This window comes from Acomys minous (assembly GCF_964271855.1).
Source record: "Acomys minous genome assembly, chromosome: 6".
NCBI lineage: Eukaryota > Metazoa > Chordata > Mammalia > Rodentia > Muridae > Acomys > Acomys minous.
This window is the reverse complement of record NC_140487.1, coordinates 77,675,685-77,701,161: the sequence shown is the minus strand read 5'-3', so window position 1 is coordinate 77,701,161 and position 25,477 is coordinate 77,675,685. Positions and strand designations below refer to the sequence as shown.

At 45.8% G+C, this 25,477-nt stretch overlaps 2 protein-coding genes across 2 annotated transcripts in view; both read right to left on the bottom strand.

Moving 5' to 3' along the window:
• Positions 1-202: 202 nt before the first annotated feature.
• LOC311599343 (zinc finger protein 431-like) lies at positions 203-16,344 on the bottom strand. The gene is made up of 4 exons (XM_084785171.1): positions 16,250-16,344; positions 13,305-13,425; positions 13,043-13,102; positions 203-649 (listed from the first exon to the last, which is right to left on the bottom strand). Exons 1-4 carry the CDS (start codon positions 16,253-16,255, stop codon positions 555-557), a joined length of 282 nt encoding a protein of 93 aa, XP_084641297.1. The 5' UTR covers positions 16,256-16,344; the 3' UTR covers positions 203-554.
• The window catches only part of LOC311599342 (large ribosomal subunit protein uL1-like), a 68,166-nt gene continuing 48,972 nt past the window's right edge, over positions 6,284-25,477 (bottom strand). Inside the window, 1 exon segment of the mRNA XM_084785170.1 lies at positions 6,284-6,308. The gene's annotated coding sequence lies outside the window, so the exon portion shown is untranslated.

Below are 25,477 nucleotides of genomic sequence, written 5' to 3'. Positions count from 1 at the left end.
CCACCAAGTGTGTGTGTGTGTGTGTGTGTGTGTGTGTGTGTGTGTGTGTGTGTGTATTCCCTCCTTTTTATTTTTCTTCTTTGCTAGTCATAAGCAATACTGGCCCACAGCTGCTGGCCAAAGGGAGAACCAGGTCCAGTAAATCAAGCCAGATCCCATCAGAGAAAAGTCTGGTGAGTGATCAATCAGTCACCAACTCTGTTCTGTCTCAGTTTACCCTATAGTGTTCAAGCTGGCCTTCAGCAGAAATGTGCACAGGATTCACCTTATTAAATATATTCATAAGGTTTCTCTCCTGTATGAATTCTTTCATGATGATGAAGACTACAGAAATGTGCAAAGGCTTCACCATATTAAATATACTCACAGGGTTTCTCTCTATTGTGAACTTTTTCATGCCTTCGAAGATGACTGGGACATGTGAAGGCTTTACTATATTCATTAAATTCATAGGGCTTCTCTCTAGTATGTGTTCTTTTATGGTATTGGAAACTACTGTGATGTGCAAAGGTTTCACCATATTAAATACCTTTAGAGTATCTCTCCATAGTGAATTATTTCGTACCCTTGTGGATGGCTCTGATATGCAAAGGCTTTACCACACTGAGTATATTCAGAGTGTTTCTCTCCCATGTGACTTCTTTCATGACTACAAAGACAATTAGAGCGTGTGAAAGCTTTCCCACATTCATTACACTGAATTAATTTTTCTCTGTGAATTAATTTTACAATTGGGTCTAATGGTAAACAGGAACCAGATCTTAAGGTTTTATCACTTTGTTTACATTCATGTTGATCCCTTTCTTTATGTATTGAGTCTCTGAAAATACCTATGATAGTGAGAGCATTTATTACATGGCTCACATGTATAGCATCGTTTTTCTATATGATGTTTTTCATATATGAAGAGAACTGGAAGAACTCAGAGTTTAATCACACTGACTTCATTCACAAATTTTTCTATAGTGTGAGTCATACCACATTTGAAAAGTGAACCAGGACAAACAGAAGAATTTTCACATTCTTAGTACTCATAGAGATTTTCTGCAGTGTGAGTTTGTGGATGTTCACAATGACGTTGGAAAACCAATTAATTGTAAACTTGTATCACATTCATAAAGTCTAATCCAAGTGGGAACTCCTACATATCTTCTCATTGTTCTGGAGAGAGGTATGTTGCTTCTTTCAATATCCATATGCTCACATGGCTTGTATCCATTGTGACATAGGATTCACCCATTAAGAAAAAAATATGAAAGGTTTCCACATTGTATTCAGTTTGACTCTTGTTCCTCACAGACACGATATAAAATTAAGGTTTCTCCACAACAACATTCATGATTATCATAAACTGCCCTCTCACTGATCTTAGCAACATTACTACAAGTCTATGTCTAGCACTAGCAATGCTGTGGACTTTTTGCTTATAGAAGGTTTTGGACATATACCTATCACATATTCAAAGCGTATTCCTGTCACGCCCTCCCGCCGGCAGGAACGACGCAGACACAGGATTCTTCTCAACACGCTTTATTGGGAGCGCCCTTGAAAACTGGCGCAAAAAAACCCTGAATGCCCGAGAGCCTGTGTTTAAGTACCATCTTTGTGTGGCGTATCGATACCTCATGGGTTGCGGCTAGATGCTTCATTAGCAAATAGGAGTGGATTGGTTAATAACCGCCATCCACGATAGCTCATAAGCATATCCCCATTCAAGAGGGGCATGCTGAGCTGGCTCTGGTTCTAGTGCATGCGCAGGAGCAATTATTTACGCACAGCGAGCTCTTGGCCGTCAACCATTATTGGGTGCGGCCGTGCCTTACATATTCCTTTTGCAATATCTAAGTGGTATGAAACTAAACTGACTGGCAGTTCTACAGCACAGTTCTAATGGGGCTATGATTCAAATGGTGACATCAGGTAAGTCATTGTTTCCTTGTTTCCATTCTTAGATGAACACCTTAAGAACACAAATCAGATTCCTGACATTGAGGTGCGTGGTTCTGTGAGAACGTAATAATCATCACTGAACTTAAAGCAATGGGGTTTTGGTTTTGTTTGTTTGTTTGCTTTTGGTTTTTTTTTTTTAGAAGATCCTGAGTTTTATAGCAAATCATATTTTACAGACTTGGGGGTTTAGGGATCCAACCCGGCTGAGTCTCCCACTTGCCCCTTGCCGGGGTGCTTTCTTCCCTGCCTTAAAGAAGCCTCATGGTCAAGCCTTTCTCCAATCCCAGCCCCCCCACACACCTGCCTTTGGTCTGCCCTACTCTCCACCCCCACCCCCCACCCCCACCAACTGGAACACCTTCCTGTTACCTGAGGTATATGGATAGATTCCCCTCCACCCACCACCATGTGATACAATCCAGTTCCCTCTGGCCTAAATTGAGTGCGACCTGGACCCAACTCTTCCCTCAGGCTCTTGAGACCTCACCCTCACACTGGAAGAAGGAAAGGGGTGGGGAGAGGGGAGGTACCAAGAGGCTTTTAACTAAGTTACCAGAGGTGTCCATTGGCTGCTATTTCCATGGCAACCAAGAGTGGCAGTTCCCTGGGCAAATGAGCTTCCATGATGATGAAAGACTAGAATGAGCCAAGCTGGAGGAGTCTCATCTTGCCCATCTTTAAGCTGACATCCCCCCACCAGGTCAAAGTGGTGGAGCTGTTAGAGACAGTAATGCGGGAGAGCGGGGGGGTGGGACAATCCAAATTGGGTACCCACCAGCCCAGTTTAGGTCAAGCTGGCCCCCTCACATCACAGTCCTCTAGGTCTAAGATTACCTGGGTTCAAGTAACACTTCAGTACAGATGAATGTTCAAGTATAGTGTTGAGAGCCAGGCAGGGGCCTGGGCTATCCCTCACCACTCCCCTAGGCCATGAGCTAAACAGCAGGTTGACTCACAGCCCCTACTACTTGCTATAGCTGCCATTTTCAATGACTTTCAAGGAGTCAGGGTCAGGGAAAGAACTGAAACCTGGGCAGAGGGAAGGGAGAGGGGAAACCTCAGACAGGGAACAAGCCCCACATCTGCTCCTCTCCCAGCCCCCAGTCCTGGCATTTCCTGGCTTGTAGAGCCCCCTATCTGACACTTGGATCCCCAACTGCTCCTCTGGTTTCCCCTTGTTGGACCCCCATCCCATCCAACTGGTCTTTGTTCCCTGAACCCTTGTTGGTCTGCTCTCTGCCATCCCCACACCCATCCATCACCTCCCACAGCACTGTGGCTCCCAGTATACTGCCCTCTCACCCTTCCCTGCTCAAGACTTGCACCTTCACCATCCTTCTCACCATCCCCTTGGCTCAGCACTTCCCCCCATACCTCTTGGCCCACGCCCCAAAGGGGATGGACAATGAAGCAGGTGGAAGGCAGAGACGGGAAGCAAAGATCCTCAAAGACATTAGTGTAGGTGGGAAAGGGGAAGGCTGGCTCATGTCCCTGGGCAGAAACTCCAAGATATTAAACTGAGGAGTGTCAAGTCATGAAGAAAATAACCTGGCCTCCCATCAAGGGGTGAAAGGACGGTAAGAGGTCCAGGAGCTGTCCTTGAGAAGTAGTTTCTATTCTGGACGATGGAAGGGGCCAGGGGGCCCAGAGCTGCCAAATGGAACAAGCTCCGGGTGAGAGCTGGCAGCAGGAGTGTAGGTCCAGGTGGCGAAGACCTGGGCAGCGATGAAACAGTGTAAGGCAGTGGTCCATGAGGCGGTGGCATGCAGAGAGATAGAGTTGCATCAACGTTTCCTGGAGATGGGGCGTGAGTGCTGTAATGAGATGGACACTGGGGTCTCCATCATGGGTGCAGTTACTCAAGTTGAGGGCACTGAGCTGGAGAGCATGGCACAATAGGAGACTCAGGGAGGCATCAGTGAGCCCAGGCCTGTGGGGAAAAGTTATGCCAACCACCGCAGTCAGCCTCAGCTCTCAGTTTCCCCAGTTTGGTGTCTGGTGGAGGCAGCAGCAGCTCACAAAGCTGCAAGACTTTAACATCCTCAATCCAGTGGAGGTCCAGGAGCCGCGGTGCGGGCAGTGGCGCAGCCACCCCATTAAGCATGAGTGGGTTCAGCGACTTCTTCTGGCTTAGGTCCATCCAAGGCCACAGACGCTTGTCGTAGAACCAGCAGCTCCAAGTCTGGCAGAATGGCATGCAGACACATCACTCTTGGGGTCCAAGGTGCTGGAAGACATGGAGACAAGCAGCCCGAGGTAGCAGCAAAGGCAGAGTGTCAGGCCTGGGGCTTCAAGCAGAGGAGGGCATACCATGTGCCACTCCAACTTGGAGGCCGTGGTGGTGGGGCAGGGCTCAGGGGACAATTGAGCAGTGGTCCCCACTGCCAGGGCATATAGCCCACCATCACCTCCAGTTCTCCTTCAGCTGCCCCGAGCTGGCCAAAGGCCATTCCAGGCCTCGCCAGGAGCTTTGTCTTCACTAAACAATGTGCCCGCTAAGACTGAGTCCAAAGAGGAAGAAGAGGTATCAGGCACCCGCCCCAGCAGCTGGCCCATATGCGTGAAACACTCGAGTTTCTCCCTCTGTGGTGATAGGAATGGCGCTGCCGGGCCCTCAGCAGAAGCCATAGGTGTCTTGAGTTCCTCCCAGTTCTTGGGAGGGAGCCCACGGTGGCAGGATGAGAATGCCAGGCTTGGATTCAGAAGCCTGGGGGACAGAAGGCCAGGGCTGCCTGGGTCTGCTCCTTGGAGGAGGCAGGCATCTCCACCCACCAAGTCCCTCTCTTGGCCTCCTTTCACCTTTTTCCTTGGGGTGGGGGTCTCATTCCCCGCCTCCCACTCCTTCCATTTGGGGGCCCAGACACATCAGGGTTAGGGTTAGGGCACATCAGCAGGGAGAGGGCCAGCAGGTAAGGGTCCCTTTCTTCTGAGTAGAGCTGGAGTGGTGGCTCCACTGTCAGCTTCCATCCACCCCCTCACCATTGTCAGCCCCATGGCACACTGGACCCTCACCTGCATCCTTGCTTATACCTTCCTGGGTACATCGGGGGAGTCCCAGCAGTTGGGGATCTCTGAATTGATAGCACCCTCAGCCGTTCCCATCTTCAGGCAGTCAGGGGGGATGATCTCATTACAGATTGTACACTCCGTGAAGCTCAAACCAAACTTCTCTTCCTCTCCATCCACCTTATTCTCCTTCCCAGCTTCCCCACACAGAAGTCATACAGCTGTGTGTGGGAGCACGGGCATAGTGAACTGCCTAAGCAAGAACAACTGCTTCATGTGCCCACCATCACCCCCCAGGCTTCTTCATGTCTCCACAAAAAATGGCAATCCCCACACTCAGTTTGCACGCAGGCCTGGCAGCGGCAGCAGCGGGTTCTACGTCAGCCAGCTCCAGTCCTGGCCCACTGATGCTCAACGACATTGGGGGCAACAGCAACACCAAGGGCTCACACGTGTCCCAGGAGCCATCTCTCCCTTCTTGGCAGCTCCAGACAGGTGTGGCACAGGGTGCTCAGAATGCTGGGGTTCACAACCCCGTCACCCTAGGGTGCTCAGCTCCTCTCTCCAGCCAGCAGAGGCCAGGTCAACCACGAGTGGAGGTGGGGAGCACGAGGGGGGCGGCAAGGCCCTCCCACCAGCTGCCCTGAGAGCCAACGGGGGCTCCTTGGGCACAGGGTGCTCAGCTTCTGCCCCTGGGCCCCACTCAGTCCCAGGTACAAGTCTTAGCACCCCACCCCCACCTCTCCCCAAAGCCCCTGACCCTTAACTGGTCCCTTTCCAGCTCCAACTGCCTAGGGATCCAGGGAAAGATCGGGGCTCCCCCACCATTTCTGGCATTTAAACCCCTCCCATTGCCAGTTCCTGGGGAGGGGGAGAATCACTGCAACTGTTGGACTCTCACGCCCAACTCGAGAAGGGGGGTCACCGTGAGAGACCACTCGAGGCACAACACACTGATGCAAAAGCAAAGGTTGATTGTTATAAACCCTCGGGAGGTGAAGGACCCCGAGTAGCTGTTACAGACTAGTTTTTAAGGGTAAAAACTGCAAAGTACGTGGGGTTCCTTATCAAGCTTAAACCATATGGACATTGGCAGTGGGAGACTTCTTGTGGGGACTTGGGTGTGGGTCCCTAGGGCGGTTACTAGAAACCATATGGGACCTCTGATATAGGGAGCTCGCATGTAGCTATTCTGGGAACTAGGGTGGGACTCTGAGGCTAGTAGTAACGAGAACTGGGAGAAGCCTCTGGGCAGGGCAATCAAGCGTCTTACATTTTATAATTTTACAATTTCTCATTCCCTCCCTTTTTTTTCTTTTTCTTTTTCTTTTTTTTTTTTTTTTTTTTTGTATCTGGCCTCAATCTTGAGGCTCTTGTTTAAGGGCTTTGTACTGTTGGGTCAGGATTAAGGCCTGAGTGACGTTAAGTCGATCTCTGATAAAAGCCATTAGGCGGTTTAAGAGGCAAGGGCCAAAGGTGAGTATAAGCAGGAGCAGGAGCAGGGGTCCAATAATAGACGATATCAGGGTAGAGTACCAAGGGGACTGACTGTACCATGTTTTAAACCATCCCTGGTTGGCCTCCCGTTCTCGTTGCCGCCTGTCAAGGCACTCTCGGAGCTTAGTCATGGAATCTCTAACTACCCCAGAATGATCCACATAAAAACAACACTGTTCTTTTAAAGCTGCACATAAACCTCCTTCTTTGAGAAACACCAGTTCTAGCCCTCTTTTATTTTGTAGGACCACCTTAGATAGTGACGTGAGGGACTCTTCTAACTTGGTGATGGACCGCTCTATGGCACGGAGGTCCTCGTCTATAGCTGTTCTAAGCATGTTAAATTGTTGGGTCCCTTGTATTAAGGCTGCTGTCCCTGTCCCCACCCCTGCTGCAACCCCCAAGCTTAACATGACAGCCAGAGTCAGAGTGACTGGCTCTCTCCGAAAGCGGGAGGGACGTGTGTCCTCATAGTTGGCCTCAAAAGCCTGGGCTGTCTGATAGTAAATCCTGGGGACAAGCTGGACTAGCACACAATAGTGGGTTGCAGCAAATATGGCAGTGGAGACACAAGGGGTGAGTCCAGTATTGCAGGCCCACCATAGGTTAGAGGGAGGAGTAAGAAAGTAGTTACTGGTGGTGGTAGTTATGGAGAAGGTATGGTTACAGAGGTGTTGGTGGCTAGGAGGAACAGTGCCTAGGCAGGTCCCCTGACCTGAAACTTCTGTCAGGATGAGCTTTTTGTGCTGATCCCAGTCACAGGAGGAATGATAACTTCTGTTAGAGAAAGTGGCTGAGGTAGCAATTCCCTCATAATAAGGTGAGCTTGGGGTGATACAGAGCCAACAGGACTGGGTTGCTTGGGGGTTGGTGGTGTTGAGGGCTTGGAAAGCCCCCTTAACCAGATTAAAGAGCCGATCTCCAGTCTTGGGTAAGGGTGGCTCTGTGTTTGGGGTAGTGGGTGGAGGAGTTGGGGCAATAGTTGGGAGTCTGGGGCGTGGGGGTTGTACCCCAGTGTCAGCAAGGATGGGTTGGGGCCTATAGACATTTTTAGGGTTTTTTAAAATTTTAATCTAATGGAGAAAGTAAGTCCTGGGTCAGTGCCTTCTACATAAAATCTTAAGCCCCACTGTCGCCCTGTTACCCAATCCGAATACTTTTTTCCCTTTTCTGTGAATTTTATAACTATGGGATTGCATTGGCTATTGTGATTGCAAGTAGCCTGGGAGCTAGGAAGATACCGTCCCCGCTGAGGGCATTTAGTAGTGCCAGAGTGGTTGTGGGATACAGTTATTAAATCCCATGTCGAGGAGGGCTTCCAATAGACAGAGCCTGACATTTCACACCCCCAGGCAGCACAATAAGAGCTTTCCAGCCCTCCGCATCGGTGGGCTTCTGATCTTGACCTACCATCTCGAGGACAAACATAAAAAGGAGCCAGTCGTAACTGGCATCTTGACCAGGGCCTGGCACAACCTAAGGCTGCTGTTCTTTGGTAATGGGTGGTTTCAGAAAGAATGGGTAACTCTTTATAACTTCTCTCTGGGATATCCCAAGTATCTAAGCCAGCAACTAAGAGGCACAAGTCTAGGGTTAGATCAGGCCACCAGGTATTGGGGGGGGGGCTTCTCGGGATATTGACCAGACCACATCCCCCAATTGGGATCGGACCTGCCAAGTGAGTTTCATGGGCTGATGGGGATTGAGGTAGGCCACTGTCCCTAGGGCCAACATGAGGAAGAGCACAGTTAAAGACCAGATCTGGTGAGTCTTATCTTTAGAGGATCTCCGGAGCAGTGTAGGCCCCATTGGGAGCGTTGCTCGGGGTCTGGAGGAGGAGGAGCGGCCTTGGCATGGGAGGCGTGTACCCAAGCTGCAATTCCATCTACTTTGAGAGCGGTGGGTGTGGTCAGGAGGACTATATAGGGTCCCTTCCACTGAGGCTTGAGTCCTTGGGACCGGTGTTGTCGAATGTGGACTGAGTCACCGACGTGGAAAGGGTGTCCTGTCTGGTTGTGGCCAGGCTTGTAGATCTCAGCAAGGGGGGCCCAAACTTGGGCCTGTACTGCTTGTAGTCCTTTTAGGTGAGCCTGCAAATCAGTTTTGGAAGCAGAGGGCTGATAAGAATTGAGCATAGTAGACAGAGGAGGTGGCCCTCCATATAAAATCTCATATGGAGTCAGATTAAAATGAGAAGGGGTGTTTCTGGCCCTAAACAGGGCCAGAGGTAGGAGGCGTCTCCAGTCTTTTAAGCCAGTCTCTATGGTCAATTTAGTTAAGGCCTCTTTTAGGGTTCTATTCATCCTTTGTACCTGTCCTGAACTTTGGGGTCTATAAGCACAATGTAATTTCCAATCAGTCCCCAGGATCTTGGCCAATCCCTGACTTACCTGGGAGACGAAGGCTGGCCCATTATCTGACTCGATTACCTTAGGGAGTCCAAACCGAGGAAAGATGTCTTCTAGAATGGCCTTGGTTACTGTTTGTGCTGTTTCCCGTCAGGTTGGGAAAGCTTCTACCCATCCTGAAAAAGTGTCTATGAAAACCAATGTATCGATAACCCACAGCTGGGGGTTTTACCTCAGTGAAGTCAACTTCCCAGTAAGTTCCTGGTCTATCCCCCACGGACCCTGGTTCCTTCTGGGGCTTGGCTTTTTCCAGCGTTGACTTGCTGGCAGGCTTGGCAATTGGCTACAGTTTTGTCAATCAGGGTATTGGCTCCAGGGATGAAGGACTCTGTTTTGTCCAGGATCTGTCGAAGCTTTTTTGATCCTAGGTGGGTCCAGGCATGCATCTGTTGGATCTTGGCAGTTGCCTCTTTGGCTGGTAGCACAGTCTTCCCATTTTTGATCCACTGTTGGAGTTTTGAGTCTAATGAGGCCCCTAAGGCCTGAGCCTTGGCTTTGTCTTTTGAAGTATAGATATATGGTTCTACTTGGCTGATTGCCTGATTGGCTTTATCGGCCTCTAGGGCCAGTGTTAGGGCCTCCATGCAGGAGACTTGTTTTGCCACTCGGTCTGCCTGTTGGTTCCCCAGGGCAATGGGGTCCTGTCCCTTTTGATGCCCAGGACAGTGAATGATGGCCACCCGAGCAGGTAGGAAGAGGGCTTTTAGCAAGGCTTTAATTTCGGGCTTGTTTTTTATCTCTTTGCCCTCTGATGTTAGTAAGCCCCTCTGTTCATAGATGCTCCCATGTATATGGGCAGTGGCAAAGGCATACCGGCTGTCAGTGTAGATATTAGCCTTTTTGCCTCGAGAGAGTTCCAAGGCCTTGGTCAGGGCTATAAGCTCAGCCTTTTGGGCAGAGGTCCCTGAGGGAAGGGCCTGGGCCCATATGACCTTCTGCCCATCCACCACTGCTGCCCCAGCCTGTTTGGTACCTGAGTCCAAATAACTGCTACTGTCTGTATACCAAGTGTGGTCGGCTTCTGGAAGTTCACGATCTTGGAGGTCCTCTCGAGTTCCATGTGTCTCAGCCAACACTTGATGACAGTCATGTAGAGTCTCTTGTCCTTGGTCTGGGGCTGGCAGCAATGTGGCAGGGTTGAGGGTAACTGGAGGGCTGAAGGTGATACGTTCAGAATCTAGGAGTAGAGCTTGGTAGTGAGTGAGACGGGCGTTGGTGACCCATCTATCGGGCGGGGGGGGGGGGGCTGGCATATCACTGCCTCCAATGCATGAGGCGTGACTATGGTCAGGGATTGTCCCAAGGTCAATTTGTTGGCATCTTTAACCAACAGCGCAGTGGCAGCCATAATGCGCAGGCATGGAGGCCATCCAGCGACTACAGTGTCTAGTTGTTTAGATAAGTAGGCCACAGGCCGTTTCCAAGGTCCCAGAGTTTGAGCCAATACCCCCTTGGCGATCCCTTGTTTTTCATCTACAAAGAGGGTAAATGGCTTCGTGGTGTCTGGCAATCCCAGGGCTGGGGCAGACAGGAGGGCCTTCTTTATGGCTTTAAAGGCCTGTTGCTTGGGGGGGGGGACCCACTGGAAAGAGTCAGTGCCCCGTGTCAGAGAGTATAAGGGGGCAGCCAATTCAGCAAAGCCTGGTATCCATAATCTACAGAAGCCTGCTGTCCCCAAGAACTCTCTTAACTGTCTGGGGCTCTGAGGTGGGGAAATCTTGGCCACCGTGTCAATTTGGCGCTTGGTAAGCCATCTTTTTCCTTCATGCAGGACATAACCCAAATATGTTACCTCCTTTTTGCAGATCTGGGCCTTCTTGGCCGATGCACGATAGCCCTTGTTACCTAGTTCTTGGAGTAAGTGCTGGGTGGTGGTGATACAGGCCTCCTTGGTGGGAGCAGTCAATAGAAGGTCATCCACATATTGCAGGAGTGTCACCTCAGGGTTCTGGGTGAGGAAGTCAGTCAAATCCTGGTGCAGGGCCTCATCAAACAGGATTGGAGAATTCTTGAAACCTTGGGGAAGGCGAGTCCAGGTCACCTGTCCTGAGAGTCCTAATTCAGGGTCCTTTCATTCGAAGGCAAAATACAATTGGCTTTGGGGGGCCAAGGGCAGACTAAAGAAGGCATCCTTAAGGTCTAGGACAGTATACCAAGTAAAATCCGGCCTTAGAGTGCTCAGTAGATTGTATGGGTTGGGCACTGTGGGATGGATGTCTATCACCCTCTTATTGACTTTTCTGAGGTCTTGCACGGGCCTATAGTCCTGCGTCCCTGGTTTTTTTACAGGTAAGAGTTTAAGAGTCATAATAATAGGTGGCTGCGTGTGGGCTAGTCCAAGCCCTCCAGTCTCTGCCCATGCCTGAGGGAACTGCTGGAGCCATGGGTTATCTTCTGAAAGGGGCCCTTGGGGAGTGGGTTTGAACAGTCTGTGCTCATCTTGCAGTTTAACAGTAAGAATCTGCACAGGCATTCCCATGGAGTTAAGTACTTGTGCCCCCTCTTCTGAGAAGTGTATTTGGACTCCCAATTTGGTTAGCAAGTCTCTTCCTAGCAGGGGATAAGGGCATTCAGGAACTACTAGGAAGGAGTGGGTCACGGTACCTGTGCCAAGGTCAACAGTCCGTTTATTAGTCGATCGGTGTAACCTGCCCCCAGTTGCTCCTTGGACCCAGGAAGTTTTTGATGACATTGGTCCAGCCGGCTGGGTCAGGACTGAGTGTTGGGCACTGGTGTCTACCAGGAAGGTGATACGTTGCCCCCCAACTGTAAGAGTTAGCCTGGGCCCCGGGGGGGGGGGGGGGGGGGCTTCAGAGCCCTGACACCTTCAGTCACTATCTTCGCCTAGGGCCAAGACTGGAACCCTTTTCTGGTCTCTGGGTCTCTTAGGGCAGTCTCGGATCCAATGGCCTCTCTCCTTACAATAAGCACATTGCTCCTTTTCTACCCTGGGCCGCCTCCGATCTCCCCCCTCTCTATCCTGCCCCTTAGACCTAGAATTATTAGCTACCACTGTGGCCAAGATCCGAGTTAATTCTTTGCCTCTACGTCTTTCTCAACGGTCCTCTCGTTCTTCTTGTTCCCTTGCTATCCTAGCCTCCTTCTCTTCCTCTGTTTCTCTTTTATTATATACTCTCTCTGCCTCTTTTACCAGATCCTGGGTGCTGAAGGACTGAATGTTATCCAGTCTCTGTAACTTCCTTTTAATATCAGGAGCTGCTTGATCTATGAAGGACATGACTACTGTTGCCTTGTGTTCAGCTGCCATGGGGTCAAACGGGGTGTACATTCGGAACCCCTCTAATAATCTCTCCAAAAAGGCTGCAGGGCTCTTATCCTTTCCCTGAATTATGGTTCTTACCTTGGCTAAATTGGTTGGGCGTCTGTCCGCTGCTTTGAGGCCTGCCAGCAGAGTCTGGCGGTAGACACGGAGACTTTCCCTACCTGCTGGGGTTTCATAGTCCCAGTCTGGACGGGTGAGGGAGAACCCTGCATCAGTCTCATTGGGCAGGAGTATGGGTGAGCCCCGGGGGCCAGGAACATTTTTTCTGGCTTCTAGGAGGACCCGCTGTCGTTCATCGGTCATCAGGAGCACCTGCAGCAGCTGCTGGCAATCATCCCAGGTGGGTTGGTGTGTCAGCAGAATGGATTCTATCAGAGATGTCAGTGCCTGAGGGTCTTGGGAGAAAGGGGGGTTATGGTTGTTCCAATTATAAAGGTCTGAGGCTGAAAAAGGCCAGTAAGTGATTTCTTCGTTGGTTGTATGGAGAGGAAAGAGGGAAGATTGCCATTGGTCTTCAGTGGTGCCCCGGCGGAGGCGGAGGCGGGGAGGGGAAGGAGCGGGTGCTGGGGTAAGAGAAGGAGGGTCAGGGGAAGGAGGTGCTGTGGGTGAGACAGTGGAGGGGGTAGATATGGAGGAGGTAGAGGGTAGAGACGAAGTTGGTGGGGTTAGAGGTAGGGGGTACGGAGGAGGGGAGTCCAGGAGGAGAAGGTCCTGCATTGGATCTGGGGGAATAACAGTTTTCAAGAGCCCCTGTACTGCAGCTCCCTGACCCACAGAGACAGGGTGTGAGGCGGGGTCAGGGTTTTTTTGTTTTTTAATTGTTGCTTTTCTTTAAAACTTGCAGGGCACATTAAAATTTCTTCTACAGGACATTTATCAGCTTGCACATGAAAATTACCTTCCATGTCTTCTAGACCTTGACAATGTTCTTCAATATTATGGTCTTCCAAGTTGTAGCCTGAAATACAGTACCAGAAAATATATTATATATTATTGGAAATTATGAAAAAATGAAATTATTATATTCAGAGTCTCTTAGCACCATGCCTGATTTATTGACCTCATTCTTCCTCATTCTCAATTGAAACTGCAGAAGAACATCAGTAACAGAGAAACATTTGTCCCTTGACTATAAAAAGCAAAAGATAATTCAGTCCTACCTACTTGGTTCGTGTAGGTCTCCAGCATCACATCCTTGTAGAGACTCTTCTGTGAAGGATCCAGCAAAGCCCACTCTTCCCGAGTGAAGTTCACATGCACATCATCATAGATCACTGCATCCTAAAGTATGTTGTGCACGTGTACACAGAAAGCAGGATACTGACATCACTGTAAATGTCTGTGTCATTGACAATATATAACTCTGATGCTTCCTCTACTCATTTCCAGACAAAAAAGGTCCACTGTAACCACCAAATCATTTTAGAAGCAAACTGAATAATGAGGTTTATCTCCATCAAGGGCCAGCCTTGACACACATGGTTAGTATTTGGACAGGACACAGTGTTGGTGAATTCAAAAGAACCATCTGATGCTTTATCAATTAAGCTATTTGTTTTTTTATGGCTCTTCTGCTGCCAAAGCCACTCCTTAGCTAAGGAGTCTATTGTTTAACAGCAGATGGCTGTGACAGTTTCCTGCTGTTAACAACAGGAGGTTGTAAAAGAAAAACCTTAGTTTGCTTTTAAGCTTAGTGGCTGACTAGTGCATCCAACAGTAGCTTGCTGGAAAAGGCTAAGGAATAATTCTGGACTGGTTTTCTTATGGCCAGCTAGACAAAGAGATGGTTTTTAAAAAAAAGGAGGAAAAAAAGAAACTTTACACATGCACTCATTCAAGTAAAATAAACATGGGCTTTGACCAGCAGATTTCTACAAGCTTTCCTGGGGTGATGGCATTGATTTTACCAGCATCTCTTTTGCAAAGAATGCAGCAAATCCAGGTCATCCTCGGGGGAACCTGGCCCTGGCTGTGGCTCTTCCAGAATATTAGCTCATGTAAGCAATGAGACATGCAGACAGGTACACGTTCGTACACACAAAGGAGTTCCCAACTTCGCACATGCACACACATAAAAACATGTAGTCTTTTTTTTTCTAATTTGTAGGAGGGCTAGACATTACTTAAATCTATTCAGAAATCACTATCAGGAACTATATAATCACCTTTATAAGATTATGCAGGAAATCTGCATAATTCATTATGCCAGACACAAGAGAGAAGCAAGGAAAGACAGTATAGCAACTGTCTTCCTACACATGTAGGAAGAATGTCACACACCTGCAATCCAATGACTCAGAAAGCTCAGGTCATATTAATATCATGAATACATGTCATAAAAAAAACCAGAATACATTCTCTGTCAAATTTCAAAATTCAAGATGTGGATGAAGATCAGCACAACAGCATATGCTTCCTTGTACAAAAACCTGCATTCCAAGAACTTCCGCTAACTCTATTAAAAAAAAACAAACAGGGAGCTAAAGAGATGGCTCAGAGGTTAAGAGAAGGGAAGACTGTTCTTCCAGAGGTGCTGAGTTCAATTCCCAGCAACCATATGGTGGCTCACAACCATCTATAATGTGATCTGATGCCCTTGTCTGGCCTGCAGATGTACAGGAAGGAAGAGCACTGTATACATAATAATAAATAAATATTTTTAAAAAATAAAAAACAGCCAGACATGTTGGCCCACATCTATTCCCAGCACTCTGGAGCCAGAGTCAGGTAGATCTCTAAGTTTGATGCCTTTCTGGTCTACATACTTACTTTCAGGACAGCTAGGACTATACGGAGAAACTTTGTTTTCAAAAACCGAAACAAAAACAACATATTTAAAAATATAAAAACACCAGACTAGCAAATTAGCTTAGCATTGGGTAGCAATTGCTTCTACTGTATCTTATGTGATTTAGGGATAGAGTCTATACTGATGCAGGCATGACAGCATGAGAAGGAAGCTGACTGATCAGTTTCAACCACAACACAGTAGACACAAAGAACAGGAAATGGATCGAGTCTATAGACAACCAAATTTCATCCACAATAAGGAATCTTGTTGAATGGTTATTAATATTTATAATTTTAATATAATCAGTGCTTATTCCTTAACCAAAACACTACACAAAGAGACTAGGATCTGTTTAATTAGCAGAGAGCATAATACTAAGCAATAATTACTCTATCCTAAACCTCCAAGCTAGTATACCTTCCTCTCATTCAGATTTCCCACATTATGCTTGCTTTTTACTCATCTCCTAGGTCCAGTTCATTTCTCCTGGTGTTGGCCTGGTCCTCTCCACAGGCATCCGTCCTTTCCTTCCTGATCTTTCTCCTCCCCTCCCTGGACCAGGATGTCCCACCCTAGTCTCTGTTATTGCTTAGCACGGGCTACTTGACTTTCACTGGCAATAAAGAGAACAAATGGTGACATGTGGACACAAACTTGACACCAGAGACACTTGAAATAAACATCACAATGCAAACTAGATAGTGGGGTAGAGAAATCAGCATTTGAATGAACAAGAGTAAACTGTATACAATACACCAACAGAATCTAGAAAGTCTCCTCTTAAAAAAGCATCCATAAGCTCCCCAAAGAAAGCCACAAAGGCCAGACAAGTGGTCAAAGACAACCTCTAATCCAGGAGCTTTTTGATTCAAACAACTGCATTCTCACCCTGGTCACTATAGGCTTATGGTCATCTGGTGATGCAAATGCATTTAGTCTAATTGTAATGATCCTAATAATCTGCAACAGCACGTTCACTGTTCAAATGCCCAAAGCAACAGCCTCTACACTGTTCAAATGCCCAAAGTCACTTCTGACCATTACGAAAATCTCTTGATTGACACATCTTATAAAATCATTACACAAGTTCTATCTTTCCAACACACAATGGCACAGAATAGTCCTCCTCATTCCAGTAAGTAGGAATGTGTACACAGTGAGGGGAGATTAGACCAAGGCAGGAAACTCAGCACGGCAAACACCAAATCCTGCAGCTCTGTCTCACACACATGGATCTTCAAAGCAAAGGGCTTAGATGGCTCTATTCCTGTAACTTTTTATACATCCCTCAGTTTGGTTACTTCCACTCCATACCTGCATCTCTCCATGCAGATTTCGCAATGACTTAGGTGTCTCAACATCTTGTTTGTGGTCTCAAAATGCGACTCAGGCTTCATCCTCACAGCTTCAATGCAGTGAACTCTCACAGTCTCACACTGGGACTATGAGGCAGGACTATAAATAGCTGGGACATTGCTGAACTGAAACCACAGAGGAAGAATCTTTGCGGTTTGCATCTCTCTTGTTTCCAGAACCAGCACAATAAGGCAATCCTGCCAAGATTGGCTTCTAAGTTGGGATGGACCTTGCCACGCTTGGACCACAGTAGCAGCAGGTTTTATATGAAGTTTCTTCCTGGGACTAGGAATCACTTTGCGTACTCTCTCCATTATTTTAAGGCTTAGCAGGAGGAAGTATTGCCCTTAAGGCACCTTACCTTGTTAGGCTTCCAATCCAGATCAAGGGCCCTCTTTCTTTTCTCCTTGAAAAGTCCTGCCTCTGTTTCAGCATCTGACTGCCATCTGAAACTGCCTAGTGCTGTTTTTCTCTACAAACTGCAGACTTTGTATTTACTTCTGGCCCACGTTTTGCTTTTTGTAAATGTAGTCCTGAGTGAGTCACAGGTTTTAACCATTCAAAAGATTCAATATTCCATCTAAGAATCAGCCCACTGTTTTTTTAATTCTGTCTCAGGGCATAAGTAGAATAAGAAACATTTTGGGAAATATTACACAAATGTCCTCTATCTAAATTTTTCCCGGGATCTATTTTCTGCTGAATCCCTATGACCTTAACTTCCTCTGTCTGCACTACTCAGAACACTCTGACGTTCCAGGTCCTACAAGAACAGCCGATTAAGCTCAATTTTTGATATTTTCCACATTCCTCCCAAAGAGAACGTCCCAGGATCTGTCCAACAGCAAAATCACTTTTTGTGCACCATTTCTTGTTTTAACCTGCTCTACCCTCTAATAAAAAGCATCTCAGGTAGTAAGTAGGGGTTTGGAATGGTTCTGTCAGATCCCAGCCCATCATTTTGGGAGCTCAAGATAAAAACTCAAGCTAGAAAGTCAAGGCAAACAACATGGACAAACATTGTTTGCTGGCTTGCTCTCTTGCAAGGTCACCATGTCACATTCGGCTGGCCCAGGCCCATTTGCTAGGGATATATCCTCAGTGAAAGAGGATCTCAAATCAATCATCAGTCACACAATCTCTCACAGGCATAGTAACCAGACATTCTGATGAGAGCATGCCCTCAAATGAGGCTCCCACACATGACTGTGGGGTCTGAAATGCTGAGAGCTGAAGCTTATTAGGACACAGAGACATTAATATATGAGAAGGTTTGAAAAACTCCAAATCAATGTGTTAACTGTATCAATCACTTAAGTAACAAAAACGCAAACACTGATGATTACAACTGGAAAACACAGACTTGCCAAGAAATGAAAGGCAAACCTTTAGGATTAAGAGACAATTAAAATTGTTCCTCCACAGAGAGTTCCCAAACTAACAAAAGCTAAAGGAACTCATAACACTCAAAATCAAGTAAATAGATAACAAAGAGAAGAAAACAAAGAATCGGGCAGCAGCTGCAGCACCTACGAGTCAAGGCTAGAGCAGGGCATAGTCCTGTCCACTGCACTGTGAGAGCCTAGCCAAGTGCCCACGGGGCCGACATGGGTGGCAGCAGCTCCAAAGCTCCGGCCTCTGGACCTTTGCTTCTGCTACTGTGGCGGTGGCCCTAAGCAATCTTTGGTGCAGTGCCTAGGCGAAGAGGTGCCTCCTTTTGTATTCACGTGCCGCAGCTCCGTGTTCTATGATAAAGATGGGGATCTGGCTCACGAGTTCTATGAGGAGGCAATTGTCACCAAAACGGACAGAAGAGAGCCAAGCTGGGGCAGATATATAAGAATCTGATTCCTCAGGGCATCATGAGGCTGGATTCCCCCGGCCCAAATCCACGTGGATTTCCCCCGTGTTGCTCTATGAAGTGTGAGCCAGTGGCATGGCAGACACAACCACCCACTGCCACAGCAAGAAACTCCCAGGATCAAGGTGTAGCTTCTGTTCAGGAGTCCAGGCTGATGCCACAACCCTAAAAAAACTAATCTCCGTTGGACGAGAAAAAATACAACAAAACAAAACATCAACAACAAAGAATCAATGAAACGGAGTTGATTCATTGCAAACAAAAAACAAAAAACAAAAAAAAAAACACAAAATAAACTAACCCTTATCCAAACTAAGTAAAACACAGAAGAATATGCAAATTTTAAAAAGAGGAAACAAAAAGGACATACAAGCAGACAATGAGGAAATCCTAAGACTAGTTAAGGACACACTTTAAAAACCTGTACTCCAACAAATTGGAAAATCTAAAAGAAATGGATAATTTAATTGATAGGCAACTCTTACCAATGTTAAATCAAGACCAGGTAAACAACTTAAGTAGACCTATGACCCCTAGTGAAACAGAAAAATTCATTACAGGACTCCCAAACAAAAAACCCAGGCTGGATGGTTTTAATGTAGAAATCAACAAGACTTTCAAAGAAAACTTAACACCAATACTGTTCAACCTATTCTGCAAAATAGAAACAGAAGGATTATTACCCAGTTCATTTTATGAAGCCACAGTTACCTTGATACCCAAAGCACATAATACTCAGCAAAGAGCACTGCTGACCAATTTCCATCATGGACATAGATCCAAAAATACTCAATAAAATATTTGCAAACTCTATCAATAAACAGATCAAAAAGATCATACACAATATCCAAGTAGGCTTCATCCCAGAGATGCAGGAATGGTTCAACATACAAAATCAGTCAATGTAACCCACCATTTAAATAAACTGACAGAAACATACACACACACACACACACACACACACACACACACACACACGAGGATATTCTCATTTGCCACCTACCAAGCCTTTGACAAAATCCAACACCAATTCACGATAAAAGTCTTGGAGAGATTAGGGATACAAGGGACATACCTGTTGTGGTTAATTTCTTAGTATTAGACCTATAATTATCATTACAGCGTTAATTTCTAACCCACTAACAATCAGTCAAGACACAGACACCTGTTATATTTTAAAATAGCCTTAGTTAACCTTGGGCAGGGCAGATATTAAGTCCCTAAACTTCTTCTTTATGCCATCTGTTTCTAATAATTTCTATCAAGCTACCTCCCACCCATAATCCCAAATACTTGCTAATTTTTGTCATCTGGACCAAATCTCCATCCATGCTGGCTATATCTTTCTCCTTCATCCAATCCATGGCACAGCCTCCGTCTTCCTCCTTTCTTCTCCTTGGGTCTCTTCTCACAAGATTATCTCTGTCTCCTAAAGCCCAGGAACCTTAGCCACGCCCATCCCATTTGCCTTGCCCAGGGGTGATGCCTTTTATTGGTCAAACAGGTTAGGATTTTAGGCAAGATACAAGCTGGCAAGCAGTAATTAGCATCAAAATACATCAGACCCACCTCCAATACATACGTAAACATAATAAAGGGGATCTGCAGCAAGCCTATAGCCAAGATCAAATTAAATGGGGAGAAACTCAAAACAATTCCACTAAAATCAGGAACAAGACAAGGCTGTCCATTCTCCCCACATCTATGCAATAATTTATTTGACGTTCCAGCTAGAGCAATAAGACAACTGAAAGAGATCAAGACAGTAACAGACCCTATAGGAAACTGAACCTGGAAACTGCAAGAACAACCACTGCCTTTAATTGCTGAGTCACATCTTATGCCCTTTAACTGTTCCTTAAGTAGCTACTGTGGACTCTTAAATCAATGAACAGTGAGTCAGAAATGATAAAGCACCAAGGACACTTTCTTAGAGCTTAAGAGGAGTGACAGCTCAGGAAAGACAATCACACAGAAGTGGGATGACAAAGAGAAGTGAAGATGTTTGGCAGCAAGAGGCTAGGTTATGAAAGATATTTGCCCAGAGTTATGTGCCTGAAGGCTTTACAAGCATGGAAATAGTATGTAGAAAGAAAACAGTAAGGCTATGCGGAAATTAATGAACTAGATAGAGACTCAAAGATAGTACAATGATTCAACATAACAGAACTGTTTTGGTGCAGAGACTAAAGTACTAACAAAGCATCGTTCACCTAATTCAAACTGGAAAAGCAAATTTATATGTATTAGAAGTAGAGCTAACATGGGGATACTGCAAGATTTGACAAGGACTTCAGTGTTACCTTGTGCAGTGCTGTGGAAAGTTGTACACACATAAACCACAACTGAAGAAGACACGAGTTCCTAGAAATATTTAACTAAATCAGCCTCCTACATGATACAGCTACTACACAAAACAAGCAGCTGCTAAGACTGAAGCAGTAAGAGTTTCCACCAACAGTGTCTGAGGACTGGACAAATTAACATGGAATTCTCCTTTCCATCGACAAACCTTATAGGAGAACACTGCATAAAATACAAAAGAAAAAAAAAAGAGGAACAATAGAAAGTCCTCATGCAAAGCTGGCTTTACCTCGAGGCACAAAGTAGGTGAGCCCAAACAAATACATACAAAAATAAAAAAAATCATAGAGCAGTTGCTAGGATCTACACAGACACAAGGATTATCTCTAAATAACACAGAAATGGAAAAACTGAGTTCACACTAAGAATGCAACACTGTCTCAACACTTACAAATGAATCTATGTAAGACACCAAATATGTAGACTCAGTGAGAGAATGAAAATGGCTATGTCAAAAAGAGCAAGTAAATAAAAAAAGAAAGAAAGAAAGAAAGAAAGAAAGAAAGAAAGAAAGAAAATGGCTATGTCAATAGATACATTAAAGCCCCACGGTAAAATATGACATTTGCTCAGTATAAAACCTCTCAAGACATGAAGACAAAAGGAACAAACCTCAGAATAATACAGGCAGTCACAAAGCTAAAGCCAACAGTGTAAAAAAGGACAGCTGGAATAATTCCACTCTGATCAGGACTAACTCAACACAGTGCATCAGTGAGTACACGGTTCTCTGACAGAGAAAATTTAAGGGGACAACAGAGTCAGAAAGCAAATGCATCTCCTTAAAGGAAAAAAAAAAACAACTCAGCCCAACAGTGGTGGCACAAGCCTTTAATCCGAGCACTTGGGAGGCAGAGTATAATAAACATGTCAGGGCTTGTTTCAAAGCCCAGTGTAGAAAGCAACTGACAGCTCAAAAAGCCAGATGTGTGAGTGATAGATAAAACCTTAGTAGTAAATTCTGATCTAGGAGCAGCCACGACTGCAAGTTGGTGATAAGAGTGACCCAGAAAGCTAGATGTGTGAATTAGAGAGGATAAGGTTAAGTTAAGTATAAAAACCCTGAGAAGAAGCAGCCAGCTCTCTCGCTGTCACCATGACTACCTGAAATGCTGCCAGCCGTCGAGGCGCTCTCCCCAGACGGAGCAGACAGACATGCTGTCAGATAACAAACCGAGAATTGAATCAAGTCGCAGCAGCGAACCTGTTCGACAGATTGTCGTGATATCAGGTCGTATACCCTAATGGCATAAGCTCCCAGAACATTGATATTATAAGATGCTAAATGCTACTCCTATTGGAATTAAGATAGTTTTAAGAGTATAATGGAATGGTATTGGTGGCTTGGCCTTGGAGCCTTAGCTGCTGCCTTTTGCTGTAGTTGCCTTTGTATTGCTAATAAACCTCTCTTGCTAAACCGTACCACTTGCTCTTGGCCTGCCTCCTTTGTTCCAGATCCTGAGTGTAAACTCTCTGCTCCCGACACAGAGGCAGGTGGATTGCTGTGAGTTTGAGGCCTGGTCCACTAAGCGAGTCCAGGAGAGAAGGCTACACAGAGAAATCCTGTCTTGAAAAAACCAAAAGAAAAAGAAAAGAAGAAGAAGAAGAAGAAGAAGAAGAAGAAGAAGAAGAAGAAGAAGAACCTCAATCAAACCACTCACACTGTCTTCAGATATCTTGGACTACATAGTAACACCATTAGCAATGTCAAAAATAGCTATGCAGACTGAGGAGGAGGGCAGAGTCATCAGTGGTCACATCCCAATTTGGATCCTGTGTGCTGCAATCCCAATCTGTCAGACATGCCCACTGGAACCATACTGGCAAGACTATTTTTAATAACAGAAGATTTTCTGGTTCAATATGAGGGTAATTGCACAGGGGTGGGGGTAGAAAGGGATAATACAAAGATTACCCTTGGAACCTGACCAAAGCAAATGATAAGGAAGGTCACAGACCCTAAAAAGGAATCCACTATGACATTTGCTACACACACAAATGGCTCAGTTCACACCCAAGGCCAGGGCTGCTTTCAGTGTAGGTCATAGACTTTGTTTACAATGGGCAACAGTTATTTCAGAGACTCAAAACTAATCAAATACAGGGAACTACTGAATGCTTACTGTACGGCCTATAGTGGGAACTCCATTTTACCCCATCTAACATTATTCTCAGTGAAATTTTCCAGAATCATTAATGAAATAGAATCTTGCAAAATCAATTTTATGTCCTGTTTCTGTTGTCACTTAAGTGTCACCCCACACCATGCTCAATCTGTCTAACATACCTGGAGACTTTGCTGTAATCGACTTCACAATCTAGAGCTCTTAGTTGTCATTCACAGGTGAGCAGATCTGGCTGAGAAACAGGAGACCCGCCCATGGGAAAGAGGTACAACGCTCTTTATTGGAAAAAAAACTGAAAGATGCTAACATCTGCCAAAAGGATAACCATGAAGGAAAGAGAAAGTATCATAAAAATGTCTCTTCTTCACTGAGGATTTCACTTAGTCTATGAGATGTGACACTCATTCACACACAGTTTACACACATGCAGAGCCATGTTCTCAGGTAGCCTGAGGAAGGAAGACTACAAGAAAACTGGATTCTGACCCACAGAAGCCAGACTGCTGCGCTGCTACAACAGGAGGTATCTGAAAAAAAGGACCTGAAGAAGCTGGGCATGGTGGTCCCAGCACTTGGGAGGCAGAGGCAGGCGGATCTCTGTGAGTTAGAGGCCAGCCTGTTCTACAAAGTGAGTTCAGGACAGCCAAGATAACACAGAGAAACCCTGTTTCAAAAAACCAAAAACCGAAAACAAACAGACAAAAAACAAAAACAAAAAGCCCTGAGGCAGGGATCCAGGCATTTCCACTCCTGCAAGAAGTCTACAATGAAAAAAACTGAGTGTTAACAAGCCATAATTTTAAAAACAAGAGTTTGGCCACATGTGCCCAGGCACAGTGATTTCCTTGAACCAAGGAGATATTTTTCTGATTTAAGTCAGCAATCATAATCACTCAAAAGGTGTATTCTAATTTTGTTGTAATCTATAGTGAGTTTTCTATTTATAATAACAGTGTGGGGAGCTGGAGAAATGGCTCAGTGGTTAAGAGCCCTGTCTGCTCTTCCAAAGGTCCTGAGTTCAATTCCCAGCAACCACATGGTGGTTCACAACCACTTACACTGAGATCTGGTGCCCTCTTCTGGCATGCAAGCTCACAAAGCAGACAGAACACTGTATAAATAATAAATAAATAAATCTTAAAAAACGTATTTAAAAAAATAACAGTGTGGCTTGATATCATGCTCTCACAGCATGCATAGTGGCCTGGGCTCTCAAAGAGACTCAGGACAAATGGCTACCTGAGATTAACATATTAAAGGAGACATTTTTGGAGAAGTGATTTCTTGCTGCCTGGTTCCTCTCTAAACCCTAGTCTCTCCTCCCTTCTCTTTCTGTCCCCCATCTCCTCCCCTCTTGGTCCTCTCATGAGTTGGCTCAGTCTGGACCCTTCTAGATACATCTGGCTGTTTTCTCCCTCATACTGTAAAGCCCAAAATTGATCTGCAAATACCACCTGCCCAAGAACCAGATTAGCTACCTGGAATGCTGGGAGTTGTAGTTCTTCAAAAATGACAAAGCCACGTGGGAAAGTATGGTGGCATATAGGATTGTATTCATAAGCCCCTGTAGCTCTTGACCAAAGTCCATTTCTTGGTCAATATTTACTATTTATAATAGTATTGTTGGACTCTGGAGTCCAATTCAGGAAGGGGGTCGCCTCGAGAGACCACTCAAGTCACACAGGCTGGAGGTATATGTAAAACTTATTACTTACACATCAGAAGTCCCTCAGCACTCGGGAGGTGAAGGACTCGAGTAGCTGTTACAGGCTAATTTTAAAGGCTAAAACCGCAAAGCAGGTGGGGTTGCTTATCAAGTTAGACCATATGGACATTAGGACATCTGGCATTGGGAAGCTCCTTGTGGGGGCTTGGGTGTGGGTCTCTAGAGCGGTTACTGAAAGCCGTATGGGGAAATCTGATATATGGAAACTTACATGTAACTATTCTGGGAACTAGGGTGGAACTTTTGAAGTTAGCAATAACAAGAACTGGGAGAGGCGAGCAAGGCTGGACAAGCGAACAAGCATCTTGTATTTTACAATTTTACAGTTTCTCAGTATCTGCTCAAGTGGTGAAATTGTTTTTTTTTTCCTCCCGGGAATCTCAGGATAAATACAGCACAGAATAAACCTCAATCATACCCTGGAGCAGTCAGATCTTCAGTTTTCATCAGACCCAAAGTATACCATTAATAACTAAGCATTGAAGACACATTTCTGAATGCTGTGCTCACATTCGAGATGTTAATGTTTCCAACCATAACTATGGCACTTTATAAAGTATATTTTCTGATTCAATCAAATCTGCACTGGTTCCACATAGGACCAACATGTACAAAGCTTTCTGTGGATGCCTATCCCCCGGGACAAAGGACATGCTCTTGAATAGGCAAATAGAGGAATGGGGCAGTTAAGAAAGCATGGGTGGATTTGAATTCGAGGAGATTTGTAACTGCTGTAGCAGTTCAAATACACATACTACAAATGCTCCATGAGATGATTTTTATGAAAACTATTCTGGCAACCATAAAAGAAAAAACTCACAATAAACCCCCTACCCGACAATGGTAAGATATCCTCAACAGAATTGTGACAGTGGTGTCATTAAGAGCAGGAGGCCGAGGCAGGTAGATCACTGTGAGTGCAAGACTAGGACAGCCAAAGATACACAGAGAAACCTTGTCTCGAAAAACCAAAAAAAAAAAAAAAAAAAAAAAAAAAAAGGCAGCTGAGGAAATCATGCTGGTCCTCTCCTTCCATTTCCCATCCCGCAGCCCCTCTGACCTGGGAGGATCCAGGGCCACTGGGCTGACTGGTGACTGTCCCAGGCAGG

Excerpts from the sequence above, each read along its gene's own strand:
- LOC311599343 (XM_084785171.1), bottom strand. Across the intron at positions 13,103-13,304 it reads GACCTACACGAACCAAGTAG|GCTACAACTTGGAAGACCAT; the intron begins GTAGGACTGAAT and ends ACTGTATTTCAG. Across the intron at positions 650-13,042 it reads AGGTCTAGAAGACATGGAAG|TCATGAAAGAAGTCACATGG; the intron begins GTAATTTTCATG and ends TTGTCTTTGTAG.